Raw genomic sequence first — 25,866 nt, forward strand, 5'->3', positions numbered from 1 at the left:
GATGTGTGGGAACCTTGAATTTTCTGATTGTTCTTAAAAAATTAAGTGCTTTAAAACCTCAATATGGTGCATCAGTAAATCATTACAGACATGGCTTTATTGGCAAAGGCAGTACTATGCAGTAAAGATGCTCCCATGGCTTTTCTCATGATCTTTATCATGTAGCATTGGTTTGTCCAAGTTCTAAAACTTGATGAAATTGAATAGTTTGCTGATTTTATTTTCAGGCCTCTATTGGACAGCCATCTGAAATGATTCTCCCTTCAGACCAAACCACAGAATTCACGATGCCACACTTTTACTCTGGAGATGGGATGGTAAGTCAAGCAGCTCACAAATAATATACACCTAAAAATAAAAAATATACACCTAAAATCATGCCCACTCAAGCTCAGACGACATCTAAGATGAGGATAAGTCCGTTTTAGTACTAAATAAGACTAAATCAGCTTATTAGTTCTGTCACTGTAAAAACTTAAAGAATAATATGTCCTCGCATAACCCTGGTGAAACAGGTGTCAGTGGAAGGCCCTTACAATGAGGAGGAAGATGAAGACAGTCAGTCTTCATCCTCAGGAACTCTCACATGCAGTGTTCCAGAGGTAAAGCCTCCAAAACCTCCAATTTATCTCCCAGTCTTGATGCATCCCTTTGCCAAACCCTGAATTAGAGTACATTTCTGTACTCTTGTACACTCTGGACCTCTTTGCTATGGCTGTTCATTTGCATGCATTTAATGTTTTATTTATATAAATGTATCAATTGAAATTATACAAATATACAAATACAACTATAATTATAAATATAAATAAATGTATGCAAATCTTTATGTTTTATGTTTATATATTTCTATGCTATGCTATTTTCACTATATTTTCACAGGGATAGGTCCTGTTACAATGACTTTCATGCTTTTGTTAGTCTTGGAATTGCATGATCACAATTTTCTCAATACTGCTGTTATTAGAGTTTATGCTATTATTAATGTCTCAATTTGTTTATAATTCAGTCAGCTTTGCGAACAAGCTCTTATGCTTTTCCCTTCTGTGGACTAAGGCTGCATTCATTGCAGAATGCCGAATATAACTCCTCCACTTCTTTCAGTAACAGCTGCTGTCCTCCATTGTCTTTTGGAAGTCTGTTCTTCTAATACTCTGGACCATCATCTCTAATCATTTTTTTCTTTCTCTGTACCAGGACCCAGATGAGACAGTTTTGGAGGAGACAGATGCTGCCTCTGCTGTAACAGAGTGTGCCACTAAGGTATAGACTGGCCCCAGTGGAGTTACTGGACTCTCAGGAACAAACTTTGTGATTTATTGGTTAATGGCAGGCAGGCAGACATCATCATCATTCATCATCATTATTCCTCATATTCCTCTTTGTGAAATGTGTAATACCGACTTCTGATTGGATGAGCCCTGCTCAAAGGCATTGTTCTATATGAATTTTGTTTGAATTTGATTATTTGCAATGTTGATTAGCAACCACAAGCTGCCTGCCGTCAGAATAATGGACTGCACTACTATTCAAAAGTTCTTGAGTCTGTATGATTTTTTTCTTTTTACAAAGAAAGAAAGTTTCTTATGATAACAATAGGTGCAATGTATTTGTTCATTCTTGTGATGGAAAAAGCTGAATTTTCAGCATCATTATTCTAGTCTTCAGTTTCACATGATCCTTCAGAAATCATTCTAATATGCTGATTTGGTGCCCAAGAAACAATTCTTCTTATTATCAATGTCTAACAGTTTAATATATATATATATAAATATATTTCATCAATATTTTGATAATTATTTAAAAAAAACATCTGATTGTTTCACTGATAATGAAAAAAATCATTGTTTCATTTTTAGGAATCATCTCCTGAAGAAGAAACTGATTTTGCTGCAATCAAGCATGTATTACAGGAGTCTGACACTGGAAGCTGTTTACTAGAGCCTCCTGGATTCTCTGAAATGCCTACCATAGACAGCAGACCAGTTACTGAAGAGAGAACTTGTCGACCTCCACTAACATCCCAACACTTCGAAAAATTTACAAATGATAGTTATCTGCTCTCTGACAGTGCAACTAGAGCTAAGGAAAAACAAATTGAGTGCCCAGAAACCAAGGTGACTGAAGTAGTACCAGCAAAGCCAGGAACAGACTCAGGAATCCCCACGTTAAAAGCAAGTGATGCCAGTGAATCGATCAAACAATCTGAATCTGTAGATCTGAACAAAGTATCTATAAACACAGAAATGAGTACAAGTGATCAAGTGAAAATGGCAGTTCATAAGGAAGGTTTGACCCCAAAGCCATCCGACACAGAGGCAGTAAAAGTTACTGATGATGACCAGACCCAGACAGAGACGAAACCCATAGTCGCCACAGCTCCTCTATTGCTCTCCTCCCAGCATAAAGAATGTGTGCCACAGGAAGATACAATGCTGGTAATTCTATGTGAAATCCAACTGTAAACTCACATGTATCATTTCATTTTGAAGTACAGTCCGTTTTGAAATATTTGTATGACTAAAAACTCCCCTTCCAACTCTCTAGGAAATACAGAGAGATCTGATTGAGGCCATCGTTCGCCAGAGCAGCAGCCAGTCTCAGGAACACTCATTTCAGCACACAGCAACTCTCAGTGATCTCTCACAGTCTGAAGGAGGAGGTGAATATCAAGAGAGTTTGGTCCAGTTTCTCACCTCATTGAAGGACACATCTGAGACACTGGGGTCATGTCAGGATATCAGTTCATCAGAGGTCAGTTTCAGCCCTGATGCTCACTAAAACCAACAAGTGAATGAGTGTCTGTGTGCATTTTCTGACATGTGTGTCCCCTAGTAAGAATTCAGGATTCACCAGTCTTTGACATTTTTACTACCATTCAAGTATGACGATTTGCATTTATTTGATCAAAAATACAGTAAAAAAAACTAAGATTGTGAAATGTTATTACAATTTAAAATAAGTTTTGTCTGTTTTCAAATATTTTAAAATGTTATTTATTTCTGTGATCTAAAGCTGAATTTTCAGCATCATTACTCCGGTCTTCAGTGTTACATGATCATTCAGAAATCATTCTAATGTTGATGCGTAGTTCAAGATACATTTCTTACCAATGTTGAAAACAGTTGTGCTGATTAATATTTTTGTGAAAACCATGATTCATTTTTTATTTTATTTTTCAGGATTCTTTGAGTAGAAAGTTTAAAAGAACAGAATTTATTTTAAATAGAAATCTTTTGTAGCATTATAAATGTCTTAACAGTTACATTTATGCATTTAAAACATCCTTGATGAATAAAAACATGTATATATAAGACAAGTTATAGTTAATATATATATATTTATAATCTTAATGACCCTAAACTTTTGAACGGTAGTGTAGTTAACTAAGAAAGGACAACGTGAAGCAGTTAATCTGCAATTTGAGCAAAATTTCTTATTTTTTAATTTAGTAAGTGGCTGATAGAACACATTTCTCAGAAGCTATGAGACTGATTCTGCCTTTCTATGTGTTTTTATTTTATTTCCTGCCAACACAGACTAGACAGCATCTGTTAGAGATTCCTGTGTCTGCATTGAATGCCAGTGAAATGCAGATGAGAGACACGACCAAACTCTTTTCAAGTATCAAGGTATCATCAATTCACTTGAAAAATCCACACAAAACTTGGTACAAAGCTGTCTCCTCATAATGTAAATGATATTTAATTTGTAAGTTTCATGCTGTGTATTGAACTTACAAATTAAATATCATTTACATTGAGGAGACAGCTTTGTACCAAGTTTTTTTTGTTGCATAATTTCCATAAAAATGTGTTTTAAAACTTTCCAAATACACATTGTACTTTAGAAAGTTCACAAACTTGTCTTATAGTAGCCTTAGCAATAGTTGCTAATGTAGGATCGATCCGTAATGTGTGAAGCACAGCTTAGCGAAGGGTCAGTTCTGATGTACTAATACAAGTGTTTGTTCTGTAAGAGTCTGCAGGGCAGCACGTGGACTTTGGCACTTGACCGGTGGAGATCAGCAGGACAGAATAATGCTGAGCACCAGAGATGTTCTGAAGCTCTTCTGAAGGGTCTGCAGGGTCTCCTGGAGCTGGGGTCAGAGCGGCTGCTGCGCAGTCAGGATGCACAGCCACAAAACTACAGCCAGCTGCACAGTCAGCTCAGAGGACACAAGGTACACTATATATTTTAACTGACCAGTTTATGAGATAAGGTCATTTTAATTTTTTTGACCTCTTACATGACTCTCATAATGTTTGCACTTAACTGGTAACAGAAATACTTCCAAGATTTGGGGCAGAACCTTGTAACGGTAAAGCTGCTATACCATAAGCTGCCAGAGGGGGCACTGCCGGGCCAAGCAGAGGTGGAGCAGTTTATTTCAGATCTACAGGATCAAGCACAAAGTCATGGGATCCAAATGCAGCACAGCTTACAGGTACAGAGAAATTTTACTTCCTCAGACCTTAATCTTATCAATCTTTTTCATTTCATTAAACATTCTCATTATCTAAGCACTCTCTATGATGCTGTCATAATTTAGTCATTTACTGATCCAATTTACAAACAGGCACTCTTTGCATCAGTTAACACTGTAGTTAGGAATAATTCAAAATTACTAAACAGATATGTCATACGACATGCGCATTTCTGTTGATCCATTTTATGCAACAAAATCACTCTTTTAGCGCTCTGTATGTGTTTTGTAGGAGTGGTCTTGGTACGAGGAGGTCACTGAGAGACTGTGCAAGCAGTTGGATGAGATAGAGACAGACTTGTCCAGTCTGGATTTAGAGCCGGAAGGAGACCTGAAGGGTCAACAGCAGTCCTATGAGGTTAGTTTCCCACATCTATGGGAATGCTAATGGCTGCCTCCTGGGTATTATTGGAAAAAATAACTGTTCAAAAGTTTGCTGTCTGTAAGATATTTTGTTGTTGTTGTTGTTTTAAGAAATTGAGTTCAGAAAAGGTATATTAAATTGATCGAAAGTGACAGAAAAGACATGTATAATGTTACAAAAGAGTTCAGATATTTCAAATAAATGCTTTGTTTACTTACTTATTTTTATAGCCTGAAAAAATATCACGGTTTCCACAAAAATATTAATCAGCACTATTTTTCAACATTGATAATAAGAAGAAAAGTTTCTTGAGTAGCAAAACATCAGGATCATTTTACACTGAAGACTAGTGTAATTATGCTGAAAATTCAGCTTTGCATCACAGGAATAAATGACATTTTAAAATAGAATAAATGTATTTGTAAATATTACTGTAATTTGTATCAAATAAATGCATCATTGGTGAGCATAAGAAACTTCTTTTTAAAAAACATAAACCTATAGAAAAATCGAATTAAATTTGTTTCTTGTTTTTTAGTAAATTTTTTTACTGGAAAAATAAGACAATTGCAGATTAAGAATTTTTTTTTCAGTACTCTGACCAATGTAGTGTGGTAAACGATAAAATAAACATTCTATCCAAATTAGATGCAACACAATTTGCTCTTGTTTGAATTATTAAGTCACAAAGAAGTTATTATTGACTTGGCAATGGAGGACTCCTGTCCATATTAGTTATTTGGTTGAGTACTACCCATCTAAAGCAGCAGAAGTAATACAAATCTGAGGTGTGTGAGGGGAGCAAAGTTAAGGGAGAGGGTCTTCTCCTTTCTTTGGCTATATGTTGCATGAGAATCTTTTTTTAGTCCAGTACACAATGTTCCTGATTAAATTTCTCAGAACGATAGGTGCCATATCTGTGGAACTTCATGTTCTGCTGCCTGCATTGGCCGCTCTTTTATGATTGTCCCTCTCACTATTACGAAAGCTAATTTCTCACGCGGAGCAGTCACCAGCGTATGGTTGGTTGCGTTCATTTTGTGTTTTTTTTCCTTTATGACTACCAAAGCTCATTACTCTGGATTGATATAGGAGGAACATCAAGCAACCCTTTTTGTGTCTGTAATAAATGTACATCTCACTCCCATTCCCACAAGCCACTCCATCTGAGCAAGTGGGTGAAGCTGAGAGAGATAAGGGGTGGAGGGATGAAATGAGATGGAGGAGCGATTCACAAACTTTGCTTTCAAAGTACTAGATCTGACCACATCAGTACATCTGAACCACTTAATCACAATCGGTTTTGAGGAACTGAGTTAATTTAAATGTATATTATTCGCCATGGTTTTCCTATTTTAGCCATTAACTTGCAAACTTTTCCTTTTTTTTCCTTTCCTTTTTCACTCTCTCATTGTCAGAGGTTGCACAAAGTCCTGGATGACACAAGACCTCAGATGTGGGAGATCCAAGACCGACTCAGGACCCTACAGAAAAAGGGTTGCTGCCAGACCTCCCCAAAATCACGACTGTTAATACGCTGGAAAGATCTTCATAATCAACTACAGCAGAAGATACATTCCACACAGAAGATCAGAAAGAATTATGAAAGGTTTGAGGAAAACACAGTAACCAAATAAGAAATTATTAAAATGAGCAAAATGTAATTTCGTTGGAGGAATTAAATGGTGTTGTGGTGTATGCGACCCACCAGTTGAGGAATGCTGGTATAGAAGACACATTGTTATATCAGGTAACATAAAGGTGTGTATTTGTGTGTGTGTGTGTTTAGGTTTCAGCGTGACTCAACAGAACTAGAGGAGTGGATGAGTTGTGCTCATGAACGGGTTCAGAAGTGGAACAGTTTCTCCGATTCTGATCTACTGGACTCCAGAATTGTCTTGACCCAGATCATGGTGACTAGAACTTTATTAGTGTTCATCTCTCTTTTTTATATCATGTGACCACATGCCTCATGCCCATAATGCAAAATATGAGACCTTGGTTTTGGTTGTGTGCCACAGGAGTTCTTCAGGGAGCTGGGGTTCCGTTCGGCACAGAAAGCTTCTGCAGAAAGCGCAGGCATGCAGATCCTGCAGCTGACTGACAGGAAAGCTCCAGGTCTGCGCAGACAACTGGCTCAACTTGAGCAGGAATGGACGAACCTGACTAACATGCTACCCACCCTCCACCAGACACAGCAACAAGTACGAATAATGTCTCTGTTTCTCTCTCTTCCTCTCTCTCTCTCCTTCCATCTCCTCCCTCATTGATCTAATAGAAGCAAAGCTCTAGCAAGCAGATATATATTTTTTTTGTAAACATCTTTTTGCCATCCTGTTAGATGTTGATAAGCCAGTCTCACAGTCAAGTCTTGGCTGATTTGACCTCCTGGCTGGAGCATGTAGAGAGACGACTGGAGGATGAAAGCTCACGGGTCCATTTTGCCCTGGGCTCCTCTGAGCTTTCTAGACATCTGCAGGCTTTGAAGGTATTGCACCTTTTCTTTTATTATTTCTGGTTTTCTGGATAAAATCCTACTGATTATTTTAAGATAGGAATGGAAAAAATATTGTTTGGTTCGTCTAAAGTTCTTTATATGTATATGTATATATAATATATTTATACTTGCAGCTTCAGAAATCATTCCAAAATTCTGATTGGATATTTCTTTCAGGATACTTTCATTTTGAAAAATGCCTTTATTTGAATAAGAAATCTTTTGTAACATTATAAATGTCTTTACTGTCACTTTTTTGATCACCCTGCTACAAAAATTAATTATGTAGGAAACTCTGACATGTATTATATTCCATGTTTTTACATATTAGGATATTAAGGCTGAAGTAAGCAGTCACCAGTCGTGTGTTGACTTTCTGAACCACCAGTCTGTGGAGGGGGCGGGGTCAGTGAACAAACCCACCAATCGCAGTGAGCGCATCCTCTTTGCTGAGCGACTGGGTGCTCTCAATCTGAGTTGGCTTGTTCTACAGGCCAAGATTGACAGTCAGGTGAGTGCAGACATGCAACAAATGCTGTAGTAACCTGTATAACCTGCCAAAGCCATCATATTTGAAACGTGATGGGTTCTTCTGTCTCCAGATACACAGTGTTGAGGACCAGTGGCAGGTCTGCACAGATAAAGAAAAGCGATTGCACTGTATGCACAGCTGGATCTCTCAACGTATGGAATGGGTGAGAAACAGCTGGAGACCAGAGAGCTGCTCGCAGATTGAGCAAACATTACAGGAGTGTGAGGTGAGTCTCTTATCTCACAACTAGCTAGAAGATTTTATGCTGCAAATGTTGTTTGTGGGTGTGAGAGTGAAATAACTTGCTTTTGAAAAAGGGGAGTGAGAGATATCAGGAAACTCTAACACTGCTTCATTCCAGGAGACAGAGGAAAGGCTGCAGGTGAAGTCCTCTGAGCTGAAGGGTTTGGAAGCTCTTCACCTGTTCGGGCTGCAGGATGGTGAACATCCTGGAGATCAAGCATTCTCCAAGCAGGTGAATTCAGCCATCCAGGACTGCAAAGCTTTGAGTCAACAGGCAAGTTCTTACACCCTGGAATGCATCAGTAAATTTGTGCACATTGGCCATATACCTTTCAAAAGTTTGGGGTCAGATTGCATTCAGCAAGGATGCATAAAATGTATCTGTGTGTCATAATTTCCACAAAATTATTAGGCAGCACAACTGGTTTCAACATTGATTAAAAAAAGTTTCTTGAGCAGCAAATCAGCATATTAGAATGATTTTAAAGAATCATGTGACACTGAAGACTGGAGTAATGATGCTGAAAATTCAGCTTTGCCATCATAAATGACATTTTTAAGTAAATTGTAATATTTTAGTAATTTTTTGATAAACTAAATGCAGCCTAGATGAGCATAAGAGACTTTAAAAAAACAAAAAAACATTTAAAACAATACAAAAATGTTAGTGACCCAACACTTTTGAACTGTATATACTGCAGCTACATTTTATGCCATGTATGTTTAAAGGCAGCATAAAACACTCCTGTAAATGGTCTTAAGTATTTGGTATTTATTAATATTTTTATTTATGTTATAAAAAATACATTATCAATATTTTCTTTTCTTTTTTTTTAATATTATAATATTTTATCAGTAACACTAATAGCACTTTTTGCATCCATGTGTCTTGTTTACAGCCAAAAATGTGCAAAATCACTGTGCCAAACACTGCATGATCAGGAGAGACTTCTGTATTCTGTACAAACACAGAATAAATAAATGTATATGATTCACTCGCTCGTTTAAATGCGGTTGCCCCTCCAAATATTTGCAGTGTGTACATGTTTTTTTTCTTTATTCTTTTTTCCACTTTGTTCGGTTACTCAGGAAATACAGTTAAGAAGCATAATACTTTCCTCATAAATATAAGAATTCAGTTGATTTGTGTTTTATAACAACTTCAGATGTGTCCAGTCAGAGTTCATTCATTATTTTTGAGTGGCCAAAGAAATGTTTTTCCTAGCAGCATGTGTGTTTTTTTTTTTTCTTAGATAAATGCTCTCAGGCTAGATTTGCAGCCAATCAAGGATAAGTGGGCTCACTTTGAATCTGAAAGGAGTGCAGCAGAACTGCAAACAACCAGGGTGGCCTACAGACTGCAGCTGTGCAGAGTTCCTGTCTTCTCATCTGAGCAGAACCGAATTCATGTGGAACTTCTGCAAGTCAGTAAACAGTCTGACAAAATAATTCCGTTGGAAAAACATTGTACAGTAAATACTTGTACTTGTAAATTGTGAAGTTAACATTATAAATGTTAATGTTAAACTTTATTCTCCCTACATGGGAATACAAATAATATTATTATTCAACATTGCCATCAGTGTTACAGGAGCTGTGTTATTTGTAGAATATGATATCATGCATACTTCCTAACAGGAACTTGAAAGGGAGCTGAACCGATCAGAGACCTGGAACAACTTAACTGACTTAAGAGACAAACTCAAGCCTTGTGCATCTAAACTGTTGTCCGATCATTTCGAGAAGGAGAGAACTCGGTAAGCAATTTTACTTTCCAGTCCATCTCCTTTATATTCGCTGTTTAATCTGAAATTGCACTTTGAAATGGCACCAAATTGGCAATATTGTCAACATCATTTTTTTTTTCCGGAAGCTGTAAAAATGATCAGATGAGTCTTCATTTGATGGTTTAGTTGAATAATGAAATAAAGAAGTATGAAGTCCGCACACTGAAAATTGCTGCTCCAAAAGAGCTTAAATAAACTCTTTTGGAGCAGCAATTTTCAGTGTGCGGACTTCATACTTCTTTATTTTGTCTATATTATTTAGTTGTCCTGCACCTGCACCCAATCTGGGTGTTTGGGATGTGCACACCATTTTTGTATTTTTTTGATTCTTTAGTTGAATAATGAATCATGCAAACAAACTGATTCACTAAAAGGAACTGTGATGCAAAGAGGGGACAGAACATGTTTGATTATTAGGTTGTGTTTGTCTGGCCCTATGTGGGTATTAATGTCTGTTTTGTTTGTTTTCAGACATCTATCAGTGATTGAGGATGTGCATGCAGATTTACTAATGGCCCAGAATGAATTGCGGCTCTGGCTGGAATACGAGCGTCTCACAGGAGAGTGCTGTGTTCTTCTAAATCAGCACTGGAATAGGCTTGAAGAGCTTATGAGTTCTTCAGACAGAGAAGAAAACACTGTAGAGCTTCTTAACAGCAGGATGCAGAGCATCAGTGTGAGTAATTTATAGTATCTAGGCCCCTTTCACACCGTTTCCCATTCGGATAGTATCTGGATATTGTTTAGCTGGAAAGCATTTACAAATTCATTCCATCCACATCTCCAGTGTAATCAGAGAGAGATGCTGAATGATGCACTCACCCCCCCAAAAAAATAAAAAAAATATTGATAATTCCAAAACACAGTAAGTACACAGCTTAATTGCCAAATCAACGGCTCTTAAATAAGTACAAAAGTACTGGTTTGGTTTCAAATTTTGTTTACCTTTAAAGGGGTTAGTTCACCCAAAAATGAAAATTCTGTCAGTAATTACTCACCCTCATGTTGTTCCAACCCCGTAAGACCTTTGTTCATCTTCGGAACACAAATTAAGATATTTTTTATTAAATCTGAGAGCTGGATCACTCCTCCATAGGCTTCTAAGACATTATAACTTGCTGGCCCAGAATATGTATTAAAGACATCGGTAATATAGTCCAAGTGACTACAGTGGCTCAATCTTAAGTTTATAAAGCGACGAGAATACTTTTTGTGCACAAAACAAAACAAAAATAACGACTTTATTCCACTTTTCATTTCCTTCTCTCTGGGCCTCGAGTTTTTTCACGTAGTATAACTGCGCAGCGCAACAGTATAACTGTTGTACGTCACACGTAGGCTCACTATTGGCCGACGCTGGTCATGTGTGTGATGCGTGCGACGTGCAACACAGACGCGCTGCGCTAAAACACTACGTGAAATAACTCGAGGCCCAGAGAGAAGGAAATGAATAGTGGAATAAAGTTGTTATTTTTGTGGGGGTTTTTGCGCACAAAAAGTATTCTCGTCGCTTTATAAACTTAAGATTGAGCCACTGTAGTCACTTGGACTATATTAACGATGTCTTTAATACATTTTCTGGGCCAGCAAGTTAGGTCTTAGAAGCCTATAGAGGAGTGATCCAGCTCTCAGATTTAATCAAAAATATCTTAATTTGTGTTCCGAAGATGAACGAAGGTCTTACGGGGTTGGAACAACATGAGGGTGAGTAATTACTGACAGAATTTTCATTTTTGGGTGAACTAACCCTTTAAGAAAATAGCATATTTTGCAAAGTAATAATGCCCAGTGAAAAACAAATCTAAAAAAACAAAACAATTTCAGCATGTGCCTGTTAAGTGCTAAATTGTTGAGTCCTGCAGATGAGTCTGCGGTACTTCAGTTCGTTTTGAAAAGAAGGAACATTGAGATCTGAGCTGGAGCTTTTCTCAGTGGACTAAAAATACCAATGCGCTACTCTTACCAAAAATGTTTAACAGAAAAGAACATTGAATTATGTATCAGTTCTTTATTTATCAGTTCTTATTTCATTCTTATTTAATCACTGTTTTTTTTTTACAGTTAAATAATAACAAATAATATATACTATTTAAAAAATATTAGTAATACATATTTTATAGTAATTTATTGTCTGAATAAAACAAATATGTGTGGATATAAAAAAAAAAAAAAAAAGGAATGATGAAGAAATGCGAAACACTCTGAAGCTATCAAAAGCACATCAGTATGTTTCTGTGAAATGATCTATCCAGAGCCCTAATTGGTGTGTTTTTGATTTCATGACATGAATCTCCCTCACTGTCTGCATACTCTTCAGTTAAATCTTTCTCGAGTTATTTAATTGTAATGTTTTTAGTAGATGCCAGAAGTTCTTGTAATAAAAAAAATCCTAACCCCTACCAATTCCATCTTAACTCCTAAAAATAGTGGCTTCCTAGATAAGCAAGTCAAGTCAAAATTTATTTCTATAGCACATTTAAACGCAACAGAGTTGAACCAAAGTGCTGTACAATAAAACGTTGAACATATAAAAAGAAAGCATTAAATGAAAATATGCAGCGTACAAATTTTTCTTGAGAATTTATTTCACTCCAGTCTTCAGTGTCACATGGTCCTTTAGAAATCATTCTAATATGCTGATTTACTGCTCAAATATTTTTGTGGAAACTGCATTGAATAGAACATTTTAAAAGAACAGCATTTATTTAAAATATATTTTTTTAATGTTATAAATGTTTTTACTGTCACTTTATACTGTCAATTTAATGCTTTCTGAATAAACATATTAGAAATCTTACTGACCCCAAAATTTGGAAAGCTAGTTTAATCATTAAGAAAACTAATTTATGAGATGACAAATTATGTCATGTCCTGTGTGGCTCGTCTTTCACAGACTTTGGAGAAAGACATGGCGGCCTTACAAAGCAGTGTGGGAAAAGTCCTGGAGGCCTCAAAGCTTCTCATGGGGCAGATGAAACCCCAGTCAGTTTCACTAATCAAATCAGAAACCAGGTTGCTATCACGGGACCATGTGCATCTTGGTAAGGCGCTTTCTGAGATTGGGGCACAAGTTCAGGTGAGGGAAACAAGTTTAGATTTTTTAAATTACTAAATACGACATTACGTAAAAGTAATCTGATTGATCTGCACACCGATGGCAAACATGATGGCAAAGTGTTGTGCTGTTCCCGGTCCATAGGAGGAGCTAGAGGAGCACTGCCGTTTCAGCACTGATTTGAAATCAATGGAGCAACAACTTAAAAACTTTGAAAGCATTTTGAACTCTGCCACTACAAGCATGGAAAGACTAAAGGTGAATCTGTGGCATTTCTTGAGGTTATTTTCATTAATTTTCTTTTCATCCCCCTCTTTTTTTCAGAGCGAACTAAAAGGTTATTGTTGATTTTATGTAAATGTTGTTTTTCTTTTTATTTCCTGTTTGAAAGATGGTTCTGTTAGATCTGAGTGGGCTGACCCCTAACCTTGCTGCTCTGAATCAAAAGAAACTCAGACTCTCCTTAAGCTCTACGGAGGTAGAGAGGTTGCAGACCCTCAACACAGAGTGGGTTCAGGTCTTCTCTCAGGCTGCTGATAGACACAGGCAAGTGAAACTTCACTGCTCTAATGCCATTCAGTTCTCAAACATTTTGGTTTAGCCCTGAAATATGCAAAAAAATGCTTTATGCATCTATCCATATGGACATTCCATCTTATTAAAGGGCTAGTTCACCTACACATGCAAATTCTGTAATTTTCCTCGCCTTCGGGTTGTTTCAAACCCTTTAAAAAACTCTCCTGTTGTGTTCCATGAGGGGCAAATAGTTTGGAATGACGTGAGGGTGAATTTTCATGTTTGGGGGAACTATTACTTTTTTCCCTATATAAACACCCTAGCATTAGATGTAGCTAAACTGTCTCAGCCCTTGTGTCTGGTGAATGCCAATGCACATCTCTATCTGTAGGAAGATGAATGGAGAGCTACTGCGTGCTCAGACCTTCCAACAGAAGTGCCAGTGCTGGATGGAGCTCCTGGAAAAAATCGAGGCTGGTTTATCCAATCAGAAGTCTGGAAACTATGCTACTGTAAGAGAGCAGCTAGCTGCGCATCAGGTAATGAGCATACAGTTAAATCCATTAGAAATTATTTTCTATTATTCAGTTTCATTATGCTTATACTGTTGCTTCACAAACATTACTTTTCAGAGTTTTTGTCAGTAAGATTTTTGAGGTCAGTAAGAACATTAGCATAAATTAGAGAGCTATTGGTGCTTTTTTTAATGAAAAGGATGCATTCAATTGATAAAAAATTACCGTAAGGACTATTAAAATGTTTTTGTGAATGTACTGTACTATTCATCAAAAAATCCTGAAAAAAATGCTTCACTGTTTCCACAAACACATTATGCTGCACAACTGTTAACATTTACCATTGTTAACATTGTTTAACAATTAACATTGTTAATAATGAGAAATGTTTCTTGAGCACCAAATCAGCATATTAGAATGATTTCTGAAGGATCATGTGACACTGAAGACTGGAGTAATGATGAGGAAAATTCAGCTTTGCCATCACAGGAATAAATTACATTTTAAATATATCAAACATTGAAAACAGTTATTTTAAATGTTAATGATATTTCACAATATTACTGTTTTTACTGTATATATTTTATCAAATAATTGCAGCCTTGGGGGCTGCATAAGGGACTTTTATCAAAGACATTAAGAAGTCTTACCAACCCCATACTTTTGAACGGTAGTGTATACTGCTGGAATATTCCTGCATACATAGCAATCTGGTTTGTTTTTCCTCTACTTTCAATCACAGAACACACAGAATTTCCATTTATATCACACAACACACAGAATATCTTGCATTTAGACATGTTCATATAAATTAATATTCCATTGCAGTGGACATTCCGAATAAGTTGTTTACATGATAAAGAGTTTATGAAAGCAAATGCTAATGATTTGTAGAAACCAGAAGATTGACCTAATAATTTTATATCATTTGAGATGTTTACATGACACATACATAATTAGAATTTGACCATATTCTGATTAACATTTAAATAGTTATATTCTGATTAATTTTGGAATATTGTTAATGTAAACGCAGTCAATATTGAATGTTATTTGATTGGCTTTTTTTTTTTACTTTATTCCATTTTTTTATTTATTTTTATTTTTATTAAGAGTAGCATGAACCGTTTGTAATAGAGTACTTTTTGAAAATGGTTGTACAGAGCTCATCTACTCATATATTAGTAATAAATTTTCCAGAGGCTGAAAGTGGAGGTCATCATCAGCCAGCAGCTACAGGATGCCATGATCAATGAGGCTTTACGCTTCCTGGAGAGCAGTCAGAATGAGGACAGGTGAGCCTTTATAGCACTGAATAATTAATTCCCTACTATAAAAAATCAGTAACCTCAGAATTTTCTTACTAACCTCCAGTGTGGGACTCTGCCATGGATAAGAAATCAAAGAATGTGGTGTAATAATTTGTTCTGAACTGGATGTCACCTGATGAGTAATTAAAACCAAGGTTCTCCAACTGTTTTTCTTTTTCTTTTTTCCACGGCCTTCAGCTGGGGCCATAACTCTCTGAGTTATGTGGTGTGGAAGAGCTTCTTTGAGCTCAGCACTGGAACAAGCTGGGTTGCACTCAGGAAATGAAACTGCATGTGCTATCAGCATGAAATAATTTTTCTTTTCAGCCGATAAGTGCTGCTTCATATGAAACTCATGGACAGTTGCATTCAAGATGTTTTTCAGGTCTGGTTTTTCATTGCAAGAACAAATGTCATGTAGAGAGGCACATAAATGTGGTTAGTTTGTTTTTCCAGATGAGTGGCAAAGCTAATGGCCAGTGGAATTGCAGTTAGTTTTATGATATCATCTTCGTTATGTGTTGCTCATCTGTTGTAACATCTATGGTCTCTTTACAAAAATGATCCTCTGTTAAAATCACATCTTTTAGGGTTATTTCATTAAAAAATGTCAACTGTGTCATCTCTTGCTCACTTTATGTTGTTCCAAATACATATGACTTTCATTTATCTTCGAAACACAAATGAAGCTATTTTTAATGAAACCTGAGAGTCCAACCCACAAAACTTTCACAGTTCAAAAGAGACTGCAAAAACAATCCAAATGAATTGCACCGTTCAATCCAAGTCTTATGAAGAGACATGATTCCTTTGTTATGAGAGATTCATACGATTTAACTTTACAATGTTTTTATGAACTTTTTGAAGCATCAATGTTTTGGATGAATGGACTTTCAATGGAGCGACAGAAACCTCTCTGGTTTTGTTGAAAATATTGTGTTTTGAAGGCCAAAAAAGAAATGTATTTGAAACTACATGAGGGTGAGTAGTTGATGACAGAATATTAACTTTTAGGTGAACTAAACCCTTGTAACCCAAGTAAATGTTCTTCACTAGCCTATAACTTGCGGCTCGATTTACCCTTAGCATATCTTGAAAAATGTGACAAATTCCACTGTGAGCAGGAGTCATCTGATCTTGAGGCTTACCCAGCTAAAGACACATTGGCAGGAGACACAGCAGAGGGTCCAGCAGCATGGGAAATATCTGGAGGGGCTTATGGGACATTGGCAGCTCTATGAGACAGGCTCGAGGAAACTTTCAAAGTTAATCAGACACATCGAAGAACTTCTGCCACCAGCAGGACTGGCGCTGTGCAGCTTACAGCAGCTCCTGTGCTCTATAAAGGACTTTGAGGTAAGATCATTTAGTGATGAGGCTTTGTCTTTCCAACTGCATACATCGAATGCCAGTTCGGATGCAAATAGCTTCTGTATATCATATACTGTATATCTTATATGCTCTGTTTCCCAAAGTGGACTGAGGAGCAACTAAAGCTTCATGAAGAACTCTACAGGCAGACTGTGGTGGCAGGCAGACAGATCCTTCCCTTAACAGATGCACATACGCAGACATGCCTGCAGTCTGAACTGGATGCCCTAATGGAGACGTGGGAGCGAAGCTGTGGCCTTGTGGAGAAAAGAAAGGCTCTTGTAGACACCATAACTCATGTATGTGACCCAATTCTCACATCTCCCAGAACGTTTTATAGGGGTGGCATTGGCAGTTCACAATCACTGAATAGTCCACATTTGTGCTAAGTGATTGCTTTGATCTGGTCTTGTTTACTTGTTTACTTGATGTTTATATCGTACTTGCAAACTCGTGAAGAGTGAAATTGCATTTTCATTCAGCGCGTCTGCCGTTTTTATTTAGACCAATGCGAAGATTGACCCATGTTTGAACGTGCAGTGTTGTAACCGGTGGATCGATAAGCGAATGTGCGTTACATTTTTTTTTTAATAAAGCATCTAGAATATAATATATCATATTTTGAAATGAATGTATATAATAATTTATCATTTTGACATCCCTTTTCTTAAAAATGGTTTAAAGGCTGAAATGTGAGGTTTGTAACTTTGTAAAACGTGTTTTTGTCAAAACTTGTATTATTTGACCTGTATAGTTTTTTTAAATAACCATTTTTACAGTCATTTTATGGTTTAGGATATGGTTTAATACCAATACGGTATTCATTTTATTTTTGCAGGCCTTAAAAAAGGTCTTAAAGCCTTACACACCCTGGTGTGTAGAACGCAACTTCAGACTCTGCGTTTCCCGCCTCGGATGCGACAATATATTTTATATCGATATACTGTACATTGATGTTGCGAACACATCTCAAAAATAATGCATGACACAGAGTGAGCTGCTACTGGATAAGTGCACGATCCCAGTTGTGTTAAACACGAGACTTGCTTTATATTAATTGTTTGAAACCAAATCAGAACTTCAAACTAAATAATTAGTTTATTTCAATCTAAATGGCCCTACTGACCATGTTGTTTAATGCGTTTGAGATGCGTAACCTGGTAATAATTATCCTGACAGCCAATTTGCAGACTTAATAAACGAGTGCCGGTGCGTGCATGCACATAAAATAGACGGAGGTGTTTAGAATGGGACTGCAATGATTCTAACTTGCTTTTAAAATATCTTGCTAACATATTTTGCATCCCAAAGTGTACGCACTTCAAATCACTTCCCCCAACTACAGTAGCACCCTAACCTGTTTATTAAAAATAAAAAAAGTTTAGCTTTTTTCCCTGCCGTACCAAAAACATACCATACTGTTACTGTACCGTTACACCCCTAGTGTCTTTACTAGCTGTGATGTGAAAGTTTCCATTGACAAATAATTTGTCTGTCCACACTAAAAGACAAATTCACAATACTGTATATCGGTACCAATGATTCACATTACAGTATGTAGGGATTTACCTTGTTTTTTTGTTTGTTTTTTTACATATTGGTAATTGATATTTTCATTTTATTGTATGGGTATTGAATTTTTTTGGATTGTTGCTTTAATCTTTTATTTCATAATCTTTTTTCGTGTGGCTTTTTGGTAAAACACGAAACTGTTTTGAATGTTTTTGACTGTCCATGGGTCAATTGTCACTAGAATGTCAAACAAAAATTAGCCTACTAATTAAAACATAAACATAACACAGACTTGGATCAATCTGATTAGTGCTGACACCCTTGTCTTGTTGAATTCTTTTTTTTTTTTTTTTGTATGGACAGAGCAAAGTTATCGTGGGGGTCTTAGCCGCAATTGACCTACATACCCTACTGAGCGTTTCACTAACAAAGTGCTTCATTTTGAGGATGAGAGATCAGCCGTAATCTCGCCATAATCCATAAATGAGGCAGCTGGACTGTATCACACAGAACGTGAAAACCACGGCTCCTAAGCCACTGTGCAGTTCGGTGTCTACATGGATCATCTGTCATTGTTCACAAACAATCCCATATTGCCCTAAGACTTGAAGTAGAATTGCTATTAAATAAAATCTTTCATTAAATTCTACTTTATTTTCAAAACCACAATAATGGAAGATCATGAAGGCTTCAGAACATAATGCATTGCAGTTACAGTTGTACAAACAACATAAATTGTCATGTGGACTGTTGATTACAGGTGAACATGCAGATGACTGTAATCCTTTCTGCTTTATTAGCACCCTGGAGAACTTGGGCCATATCTGAAGAAATAACTTTGACATTCCCCATTTGTAAATTAGTTTACAGTGTTCACCGAGAACCAGTGGGGTGGAAAAGTTCAGACATTATCCAGTCACACCCACTCCTAACCAACTCTGATTGGCTCATCTCTTTTGGAACGATGACATCATTGTTTTGATTGTCAAAAGTGAGAGGGGTTTAGAGAGTGATGTGGGTAGAAGTGTGTTTATGTGAGCATGTGCTCACAATAGACAGGGGGATGGTGTATCCCCCATGTGAAAGGGAAATCCCTCTTCACTGATCTGAGATCTGATATGAGATAAAACAATGGCAGACAGACATGAAGTACAAGCACACCAGTGACTCTCATAATCAACATGGTAAAACAACTTATAAACGGTATTTTTAAACTCTAGGATCAACATACGAGCCGAGTAAAAGTTATTAAACTGACATGTTGCACATACTGTTGGTAAAGCTTAAGATTGTATTGAACCTGGAAGAATCCTTTAAATCTAAAATAATATGGTTTTGTACACCTCTTCCGTAGTGATTAAGATATTTTGCTGTTTCTTTGCAGAATTGGAAGCTCTGTGAAACTGGACTGGCTGATTGTGCTCTCAAACTGGAAGAGATAAAAGCAAGATTAAAGAGTCCACTGCCAGAGAAGCTAGAAGATCTAAAGACACATGAGCAACTCACTAAGGTAATGTATGCATCTGACAGTGATAACAGTGAACTCCTAAATATTTAGGGATTTAGGAAGTTTGGCCATATTAATAATAATAGTTAGCCCATAATATTAATAGTTTTAATCATTTTCGTTTTTTTTTTTTTTCAAGGAAAAGTTATGACAAATGAAGAAATATTTAACAGTTCCATGTTTCAAATATAGGCTAGTTTGAGATGGTATTGTACAGATGCTCAGATGTTCTTCATCAGATCATCTCAAGTCATGCTGGTTTTACATTAACTTGTAAAGTTAATAAAGCAAAAGGGGACAAACCAAATACTAAGACATTCTGATATTCATATACATTACCGTTCAAAAGTTTGGGGTTTGTAATATTTTTTAAATGTTTCTTATGCAACAGTAGTGTATATTTTAATATACACCTTGCTTTCACAAATTGCTATGTAATATGTAATTAAACTACATACTGTATATATCAGAAAAAAAGCAAAATAGAAGCAGTTCACTAATGTTCCCAGACTTTTGGGTCCTACTCTATAGTGTTAAGTCAGCTAACATTAAAGTTACAGGCCTCTACATTGCTTGTGTTTATTTTTTGGCACCTCCTTTAAGAATAGAGATCACTCCAAGCTTTGGGAAACCTGCTGCATGAATTGTGTCTGTGCCAAGCTTTCACGCTATTACATGGGAAATTAGTCATCAATTAGTAGAAACTGTTTACAATTCTTATTTGGCTTTGATGACTATAAGGGTATGTTTACACGACACCGCTTTCAACTGAAAACGCAAAACTTTATGCGTTTTGGCCGTTTGTTTGCATGACAACAGTGTTTTGGGGGCCTGAAAACGCAAGCTTTTGAAAACGATGTCTTTACTGTCTCCATGTGAACAACAAAAACATGAATTTGTGAAAAACGGTGACATCATGCGCATGTGTATTACATGTTCACGCATGTGTGTTATGTGTTTGCGGTGCGTTTCTTGACAAAGTGACATCGCCAACTACTGGCCTGGCATGCATAATACAGCCTTTTTAGTCATTACCGCAGATCCGTGTGAACTGAGATCATTTTGACAACGTTGTCGTCTGATTTAAGTACATCGTTGTTGTGTAAACACACCCTCAAAGTACTTTAATCTCCTGTATTTTAATACACTGAATCTATTTCCAAGGTCTTTGTTGAAGAAAAAAAAACACCTGTTGATATAATTGTGTTGCTTTAGAAATGTGTTAATAACCATCTGCTGAGACTGATTTGATTTCTTGTTGATTAAGCTCTGATTGTCTTTTAATGGAGGTGGGTGAAACTGACAAACAAAAGAAAATAAGTGTCCTTAACATGTTTGGCCTTTACCCCATCACCCTTTCCAATGCTGTAATGGGTGCTCTGCCCTCCCCCCACTCTCCCTCCCACCTCCCCCTCTCCGCCTCCAACCCTCCCCCGTCCCATCCAGCAGGCCTTAATCCTGTGCGCTAATGACAGGGACAGAGAGAAGCAGAGAGAGGGCTAGGGTTAGCGTGCGGCAGAGGAGGGGAGTTTAACTTGTTGGTTGCCGTGTTATGCAGGAATACGAGGACTCGCTGCAGATTTGGGCTGGAGGACTGAAAGAGCTGAGCACCATGAAGGCAGATGTGTCCCAGTACGTGCTGCCCGGGGACACCGCGCTTCTTCAGGGACAAGTGGAAGAGCTTCACAGCCAATGGGAAGAACTGTGCTTGAAGGTGAGTGAGTGTTTGAGTTTGGGAGGAGAGAAGGAGAGTGTGAGAGTAGGAGGGAAAGAGAAGCTGTTGTCCAGGCAGCATTGAAAGGCACACAATGATTCACCCCTGGAAGTGGGGGGAACTTCACAGTGCCGCATGGCACAGAAAAAGAGAGGGAAAATAAGAATGTAGGCTACATGAATTGATCTACATTTATATTCATGATTACATGTTTCTCCTCCGAAGGTGCCACAAGATGGACAGAACACATAAATGTTTCTGACATGATAAATAGTACAAGAAAATAGGTTTCACCAGTTTCATTTGCTCACCCACATGTTGGTCAAAACATGCTGTGAAACACATTAGGAGAAATTTTGAATCATAAGTTTTTTCCATGCAATTACAAAATGGAATGGAAGCACATTCAAGCCCATTCAAGCTTCAAAGGGACAAAAAATCAGCATAAAAGTATCATCAAAAAGTAGTTTTTACACAAACAGAGCTATCGTGTGACTTCAGAAGACTTGAAATATAGCACATGAGTCACATGGACCAGTTTTTTGGGGCTTGACAGCTCCAGTCCTCCTTTAATTTCATTATATTGAAATATTATTAGCCAGGATAGTCCTCAAAAATTGGCAGTTTCTGCTCCACAGAAGAACGAAAGTGATTCGGGTTTGGTAAATTATGAGTTTTCATTTCTGGGTGACTGATCCCTTAAACATCATTGCAACATATTAACTATAATTACATTAGTTAAGCTCTTGTAATTATGGTAATAAAATCAAATAATACTCCTGAGTAGTGCAGATCTATTCTAACGCACATGTCAATACGCATTACTTATGTAGCTCACTTTTGAAGTTTTTTTTTTTCCCAGGCTGATTGAGGACCTTTTTTCGCAATTATCTGTCTAGCGCAGGTGTCTAGAATGGCCCGTTGACATTTGAATGGAGCTGCTCTTGTAACCGTAAACAGCCTGAGCAATTAAAAACAGAAAGGCCACATTTAGGACAGATCATTGCATGGCCTATATCCAACCCTTGGACTTCTCACCAACGAACTTGTTTAATGAACCGTTTTTCAGTTTGTGGAGTTGCTGTTTGAGTTTTCAGTCGTGTTTTTTTTAAAACTCTGGCCGGAAGCCAGGACAGAGCCAATGAGGTCAGTCTACGTGTTCGTCAGTGTCTGTTGCCAACAGGTTGCAGGTGGAAACATTCCCTGGAATGAATGACAGATGGCAAAGCTAGACCTTGCTTTGTTTTTCTGGAAGGAGGGCTTTTATTTGCTGTTGCATATGTTTGTAGTAAGTCGCTTAGGTTTGTGAGCCCAAGGAAATCCATGAATTATGTTTGACAACACAGCCTTGAATAAAAGTAGCCAATTTATCTCAGTGTCCTTGTGCTTTCTTTTAACCTAATGATTAATATTTGTATTTAGAAGGAAAACTCATCACTTTCTCTTATAGTTCAAAGTGTGGCATTAATGGTTTAAGGAAAATGTATTGCCTTCACTGACAAATGTAGCATGGAAAATGCTTTCTTGCTTTTTAAAAGGCTGCTTGTAAGCCATGGCGATCTAGGAAAGACACGAGTAAAAGAGGAACTACAAAGCGCTGCCATTGTCCCCTAGTGTGTCTTGGTGTTAGTACATACTAATAGACTAGACCCTTACTGACAGCAAGCAGTAAAAGCTAGAGGGCCTTTGCTGTACTCTTTGCCTAACAGTCCTGTAATCAATCTCACAGCATGAGATGAGTGTTTTTTTGTTAAAAACTTTCAGATGGACAGCTTTTAAAGAATAAATTCATAGTTGTAACCTTACACCTTTGTACTGAGTTGTTTTGAAGTCTTTACTCACACATGAATAAGGGTAGTGAACCGGTCTATCAGTTCGAGAGCACATTACAAAATTCAATGAGGACAAAGAGTGCAAGTTCTTCTGTACTCTCTCTAGAGTTTGAGAGTGGGCCATGTGCTCTCAGAGATGTTTTGTTTCAAAACTAAATAAATTGTTAATTGTCATTAACAGTGTAGAAATCTGGGACTTTCAAACATTTCTTTACTTACTGTAAGAAAATGTTATTTTAGGCTGTATTTTTGTCATACTGAAGCATTTTAACCTTCCTCTTGTGTGTAGGTGTCACTACGCAAACAGGAAATAGCTGATCGCCTGAATGCCTGGATCATCTTCAATGATAAAAACAAGGAGCTCTGCGATTGGCTGACACAGATGGAGAAAAAAGTGGCACACAGGGTTGAAAACCTTAGTATTGAGGAAATGGTGGAGAAACTTAAAAAGGTAGAGATGATTTCCTGTCATTGATTTTTATTACCTTAAAGTGATAAATTATAAGTTTTGAGGCATTATTTACTTTGTATTATTTATTTACACTAGGGCTGCACCATATTGAAGAATATGATATGCGATACAATGCGATATGCGATACAATAATGCTGAAAGTGTGTAAAATAATCTTAAATTATTATCTTTAAAATATATTTAAAATTATGTAACGTACATATGTTTCACATTCTTTTTGTGACAAGAAAACATCCCTACAACTTCTGAAAGTGAACAGCAGTGTTTTACTGTAACATAAGAGTTAAGTGCTATTTTTACATCAGCGTAAACCACTGGGTTTAGGGTTTCAGGTAGGCCTACATTAGGTTTATCTAACAACGGAAACTGAATAATCAAATAAAACAAATAAAGACAAATAAAAATATAAAAATAAAACACTGCTTAGTTTTCACTGTATGAATTAAATATATATACTGATTCTTCTTATTAAAGCTACAAAAGTTATTCAGCCAAGAGCAGTGAGTGATTTTCTCTTTGTCTTTTGTTCGTTACCCTAGTTATTGCAAGCTAATTGCGATATGCATATTGCGATATATATGCATTTGCGATATTTCGAGAATTTCAATATATTGTGCAGCCTAATTTACACCATTTTGTTCTAAACCCAAAGATTTTTAAATATTTTTTATAAGTCTCTCATGCTCACCCAGGCTGCATTTGTTTGTTTTTTTGTTTGTTTTTTTAATACAATAAATAATTATTACTAATATGATGATTTGGTGCTCAAGAAACATTTCTTATTATTATCATTCTTTGATGGATAGAAAGTTCAAAAGAACAGCATTTATCTGAAATAGAAATCTTTTGTAATGTAATCAATGTAATGCATCCTTGCTGAATAAAAGTATTAAATTCTTTAAAAAAAATCTTGCTACCCCAAACTTTTGAACAGTAGTGTACTACTTTGTACAGTTTCGTGTAACACAAAAGTTGAATAGTGAAAATTCTGATGAATATTCTGAACACTTTATTCTGTATAAAGAAAATTGAGGAAGTCATATGAACCACTTTTATGATAATTAGATTTTGCTTTTGCGTCCTTTTTGAAGCTTGGAGCCCAATCATTGTAACTGCATTGAAAAGGGTATACAAGACATAATCAAGACATAATTTCTCCTTTTGTGTTCAGCAGAAAGAAATAGTCTTACGGGTTTGAAACGAGGGTGATTAAATGAGGACAGAATTTTCATTTTTGTGTGAACTATCCCTTGAAATCAATAATTATGTAATTGCTATGTGTTAATATGTAAAATTGCTTGACTATTTGTTTTTTGTGGTTATATTACCTCAAAGGCTGAAACATGGATCTGTTTTTATGTGCCTTTGACATGGTGAGTTTCTGTTGTACATATGTAAGGAGCTTAAGTAGGTCAGTAATATGGTATTATATGGTATATGCTATTTAGAGTATCTATGAAGGATTAAAACGGTCTCAAATGAACAGCACACTTAATCGTTCCCAAGGGAGGCCCCACAGATCTTACATTTCACAGAGGCTACATTTTATCCACTCACATACTGTTGCATTTGTTCATTTTTACTGAAATATGTTACAAATGTACATTATTTAAAAAACTCTAAAGATTAGTGCTAATCTAGCTTACTGCATGTACTATAAAACTGAGGGCAGAGTTCTGTACCGCGTTACTGTTGGTTCATTTGTTTACCTCTTTGTTCATACACAACAATGGCCTTATATGTGCAGTTTCTCTCTCACCATCAAACAGGGCCACGTCAAGCACTCTGCAGTCATTAGCGCATAGTTTACCATTGAGGTTTTCAGAAAGGTGGCCATTGTCTCTTTCCAGTGCAGTTACTGATGATGTATTTTGTATTAGTGAGATACTATAATTATAATAGTTTTAGAAATTTGGCATTTGTCTAAAAATATGTCTACAAAGTTTTTTTGTTAATTTTTATTTTATGTTTAGTTATTTTAGTACATTGAGTTGAACTAAATGAGAAATTGTTCCTAGGCAACAAGCTGAAATAAGATTTTCAGTTAACATCTAATTTATTTCAAATATTTTTTTGTGAGTAAAAATAAGTCAAATGAGTCAAATAAAAGTTAATGTGTAATCTCTTTTTATTGCCAATGTGTGAACAGCTTG

General features: G+C 36.6%; 1 protein-coding gene across 1 annotated transcript in view; it reads left to right on the plus strand.

The window, feature by feature from the left end:
- The window catches only part of syne2a (spectrin repeat containing, nuclear envelope 2a), a 98,196-nt gene that overhangs the window by 56,056 nt on the left and 16,274 nt on the right, over positions 1 to 25,866 (plus strand). Inside the window, exons 56-84 of the mRNA XM_084091487.1 lie at positions 228 to 317; positions 516 to 602; positions 1,198 to 1,263; positions 1,860 to 2,438; positions 2,548 to 2,754; positions 3,540 to 3,632; positions 3,980 to 4,183; positions 4,286 to 4,447; positions 4,719 to 4,844; positions 6,269 to 6,459; positions 6,640 to 6,763; positions 6,872 to 7,054; positions 7,192 to 7,338; positions 7,679 to 7,858; positions 7,950 to 8,105; positions 8,241 to 8,396; positions 9,376 to 9,546; positions 9,761 to 9,879; positions 10,381 to 10,585; positions 12,803 to 12,985; positions 13,109 to 13,222; positions 13,356 to 13,514; positions 13,876 to 14,019; positions 15,196 to 15,290; positions 16,430 to 16,661; positions 16,781 to 16,975; positions 19,573 to 19,698; positions 21,254 to 21,409; positions 23,531 to 23,692. Coding sequence (XP_083947613.1) covers positions 228 to 317; positions 516 to 602; positions 1,198 to 1,263; positions 1,860 to 2,438; positions 2,548 to 2,754; positions 3,540 to 3,632; positions 3,980 to 4,183; positions 4,286 to 4,447; positions 4,719 to 4,844; positions 6,269 to 6,459; positions 6,640 to 6,763; positions 6,872 to 7,054; positions 7,192 to 7,338; positions 7,679 to 7,858; positions 7,950 to 8,105; positions 8,241 to 8,396; positions 9,376 to 9,546; positions 9,761 to 9,879; positions 10,381 to 10,585; positions 12,803 to 12,985; positions 13,109 to 13,222; positions 13,356 to 13,514; positions 13,876 to 14,019; positions 15,196 to 15,290; positions 16,430 to 16,661; positions 16,781 to 16,975; positions 19,573 to 19,698; positions 21,254 to 21,409; positions 23,531 to 23,692 — 4,812 coding nt within the window. The remainder of the gene's footprint in view (positions 1 to 227; positions 318 to 515; positions 603 to 1,197; positions 1,264 to 1,859; positions 2,439 to 2,547; positions 2,755 to 3,539; positions 3,633 to 3,979; positions 4,184 to 4,285; positions 4,448 to 4,718; positions 4,845 to 6,268; positions 6,460 to 6,639; positions 6,764 to 6,871; positions 7,055 to 7,191; positions 7,339 to 7,678; positions 7,859 to 7,949; positions 8,106 to 8,240; positions 8,397 to 9,375; positions 9,547 to 9,760; positions 9,880 to 10,380; positions 10,586 to 12,802; positions 12,986 to 13,108; positions 13,223 to 13,355; positions 13,515 to 13,875; positions 14,020 to 15,195; positions 15,291 to 16,429; positions 16,662 to 16,780; positions 16,976 to 19,572; positions 19,699 to 21,253; positions 21,410 to 23,530; positions 23,693 to 25,866) is intronic.

Source organism: Abramis brama, assembly GCF_963993115.1.
Source record: "Abramis brama genome assembly, chromosome: 18".
In the NCBI taxonomy this organism is placed as follows: domain Eukaryota; kingdom Metazoa; phylum Chordata; class Actinopteri; order Cypriniformes; family Leuciscidae; genus Abramis; species Abramis brama.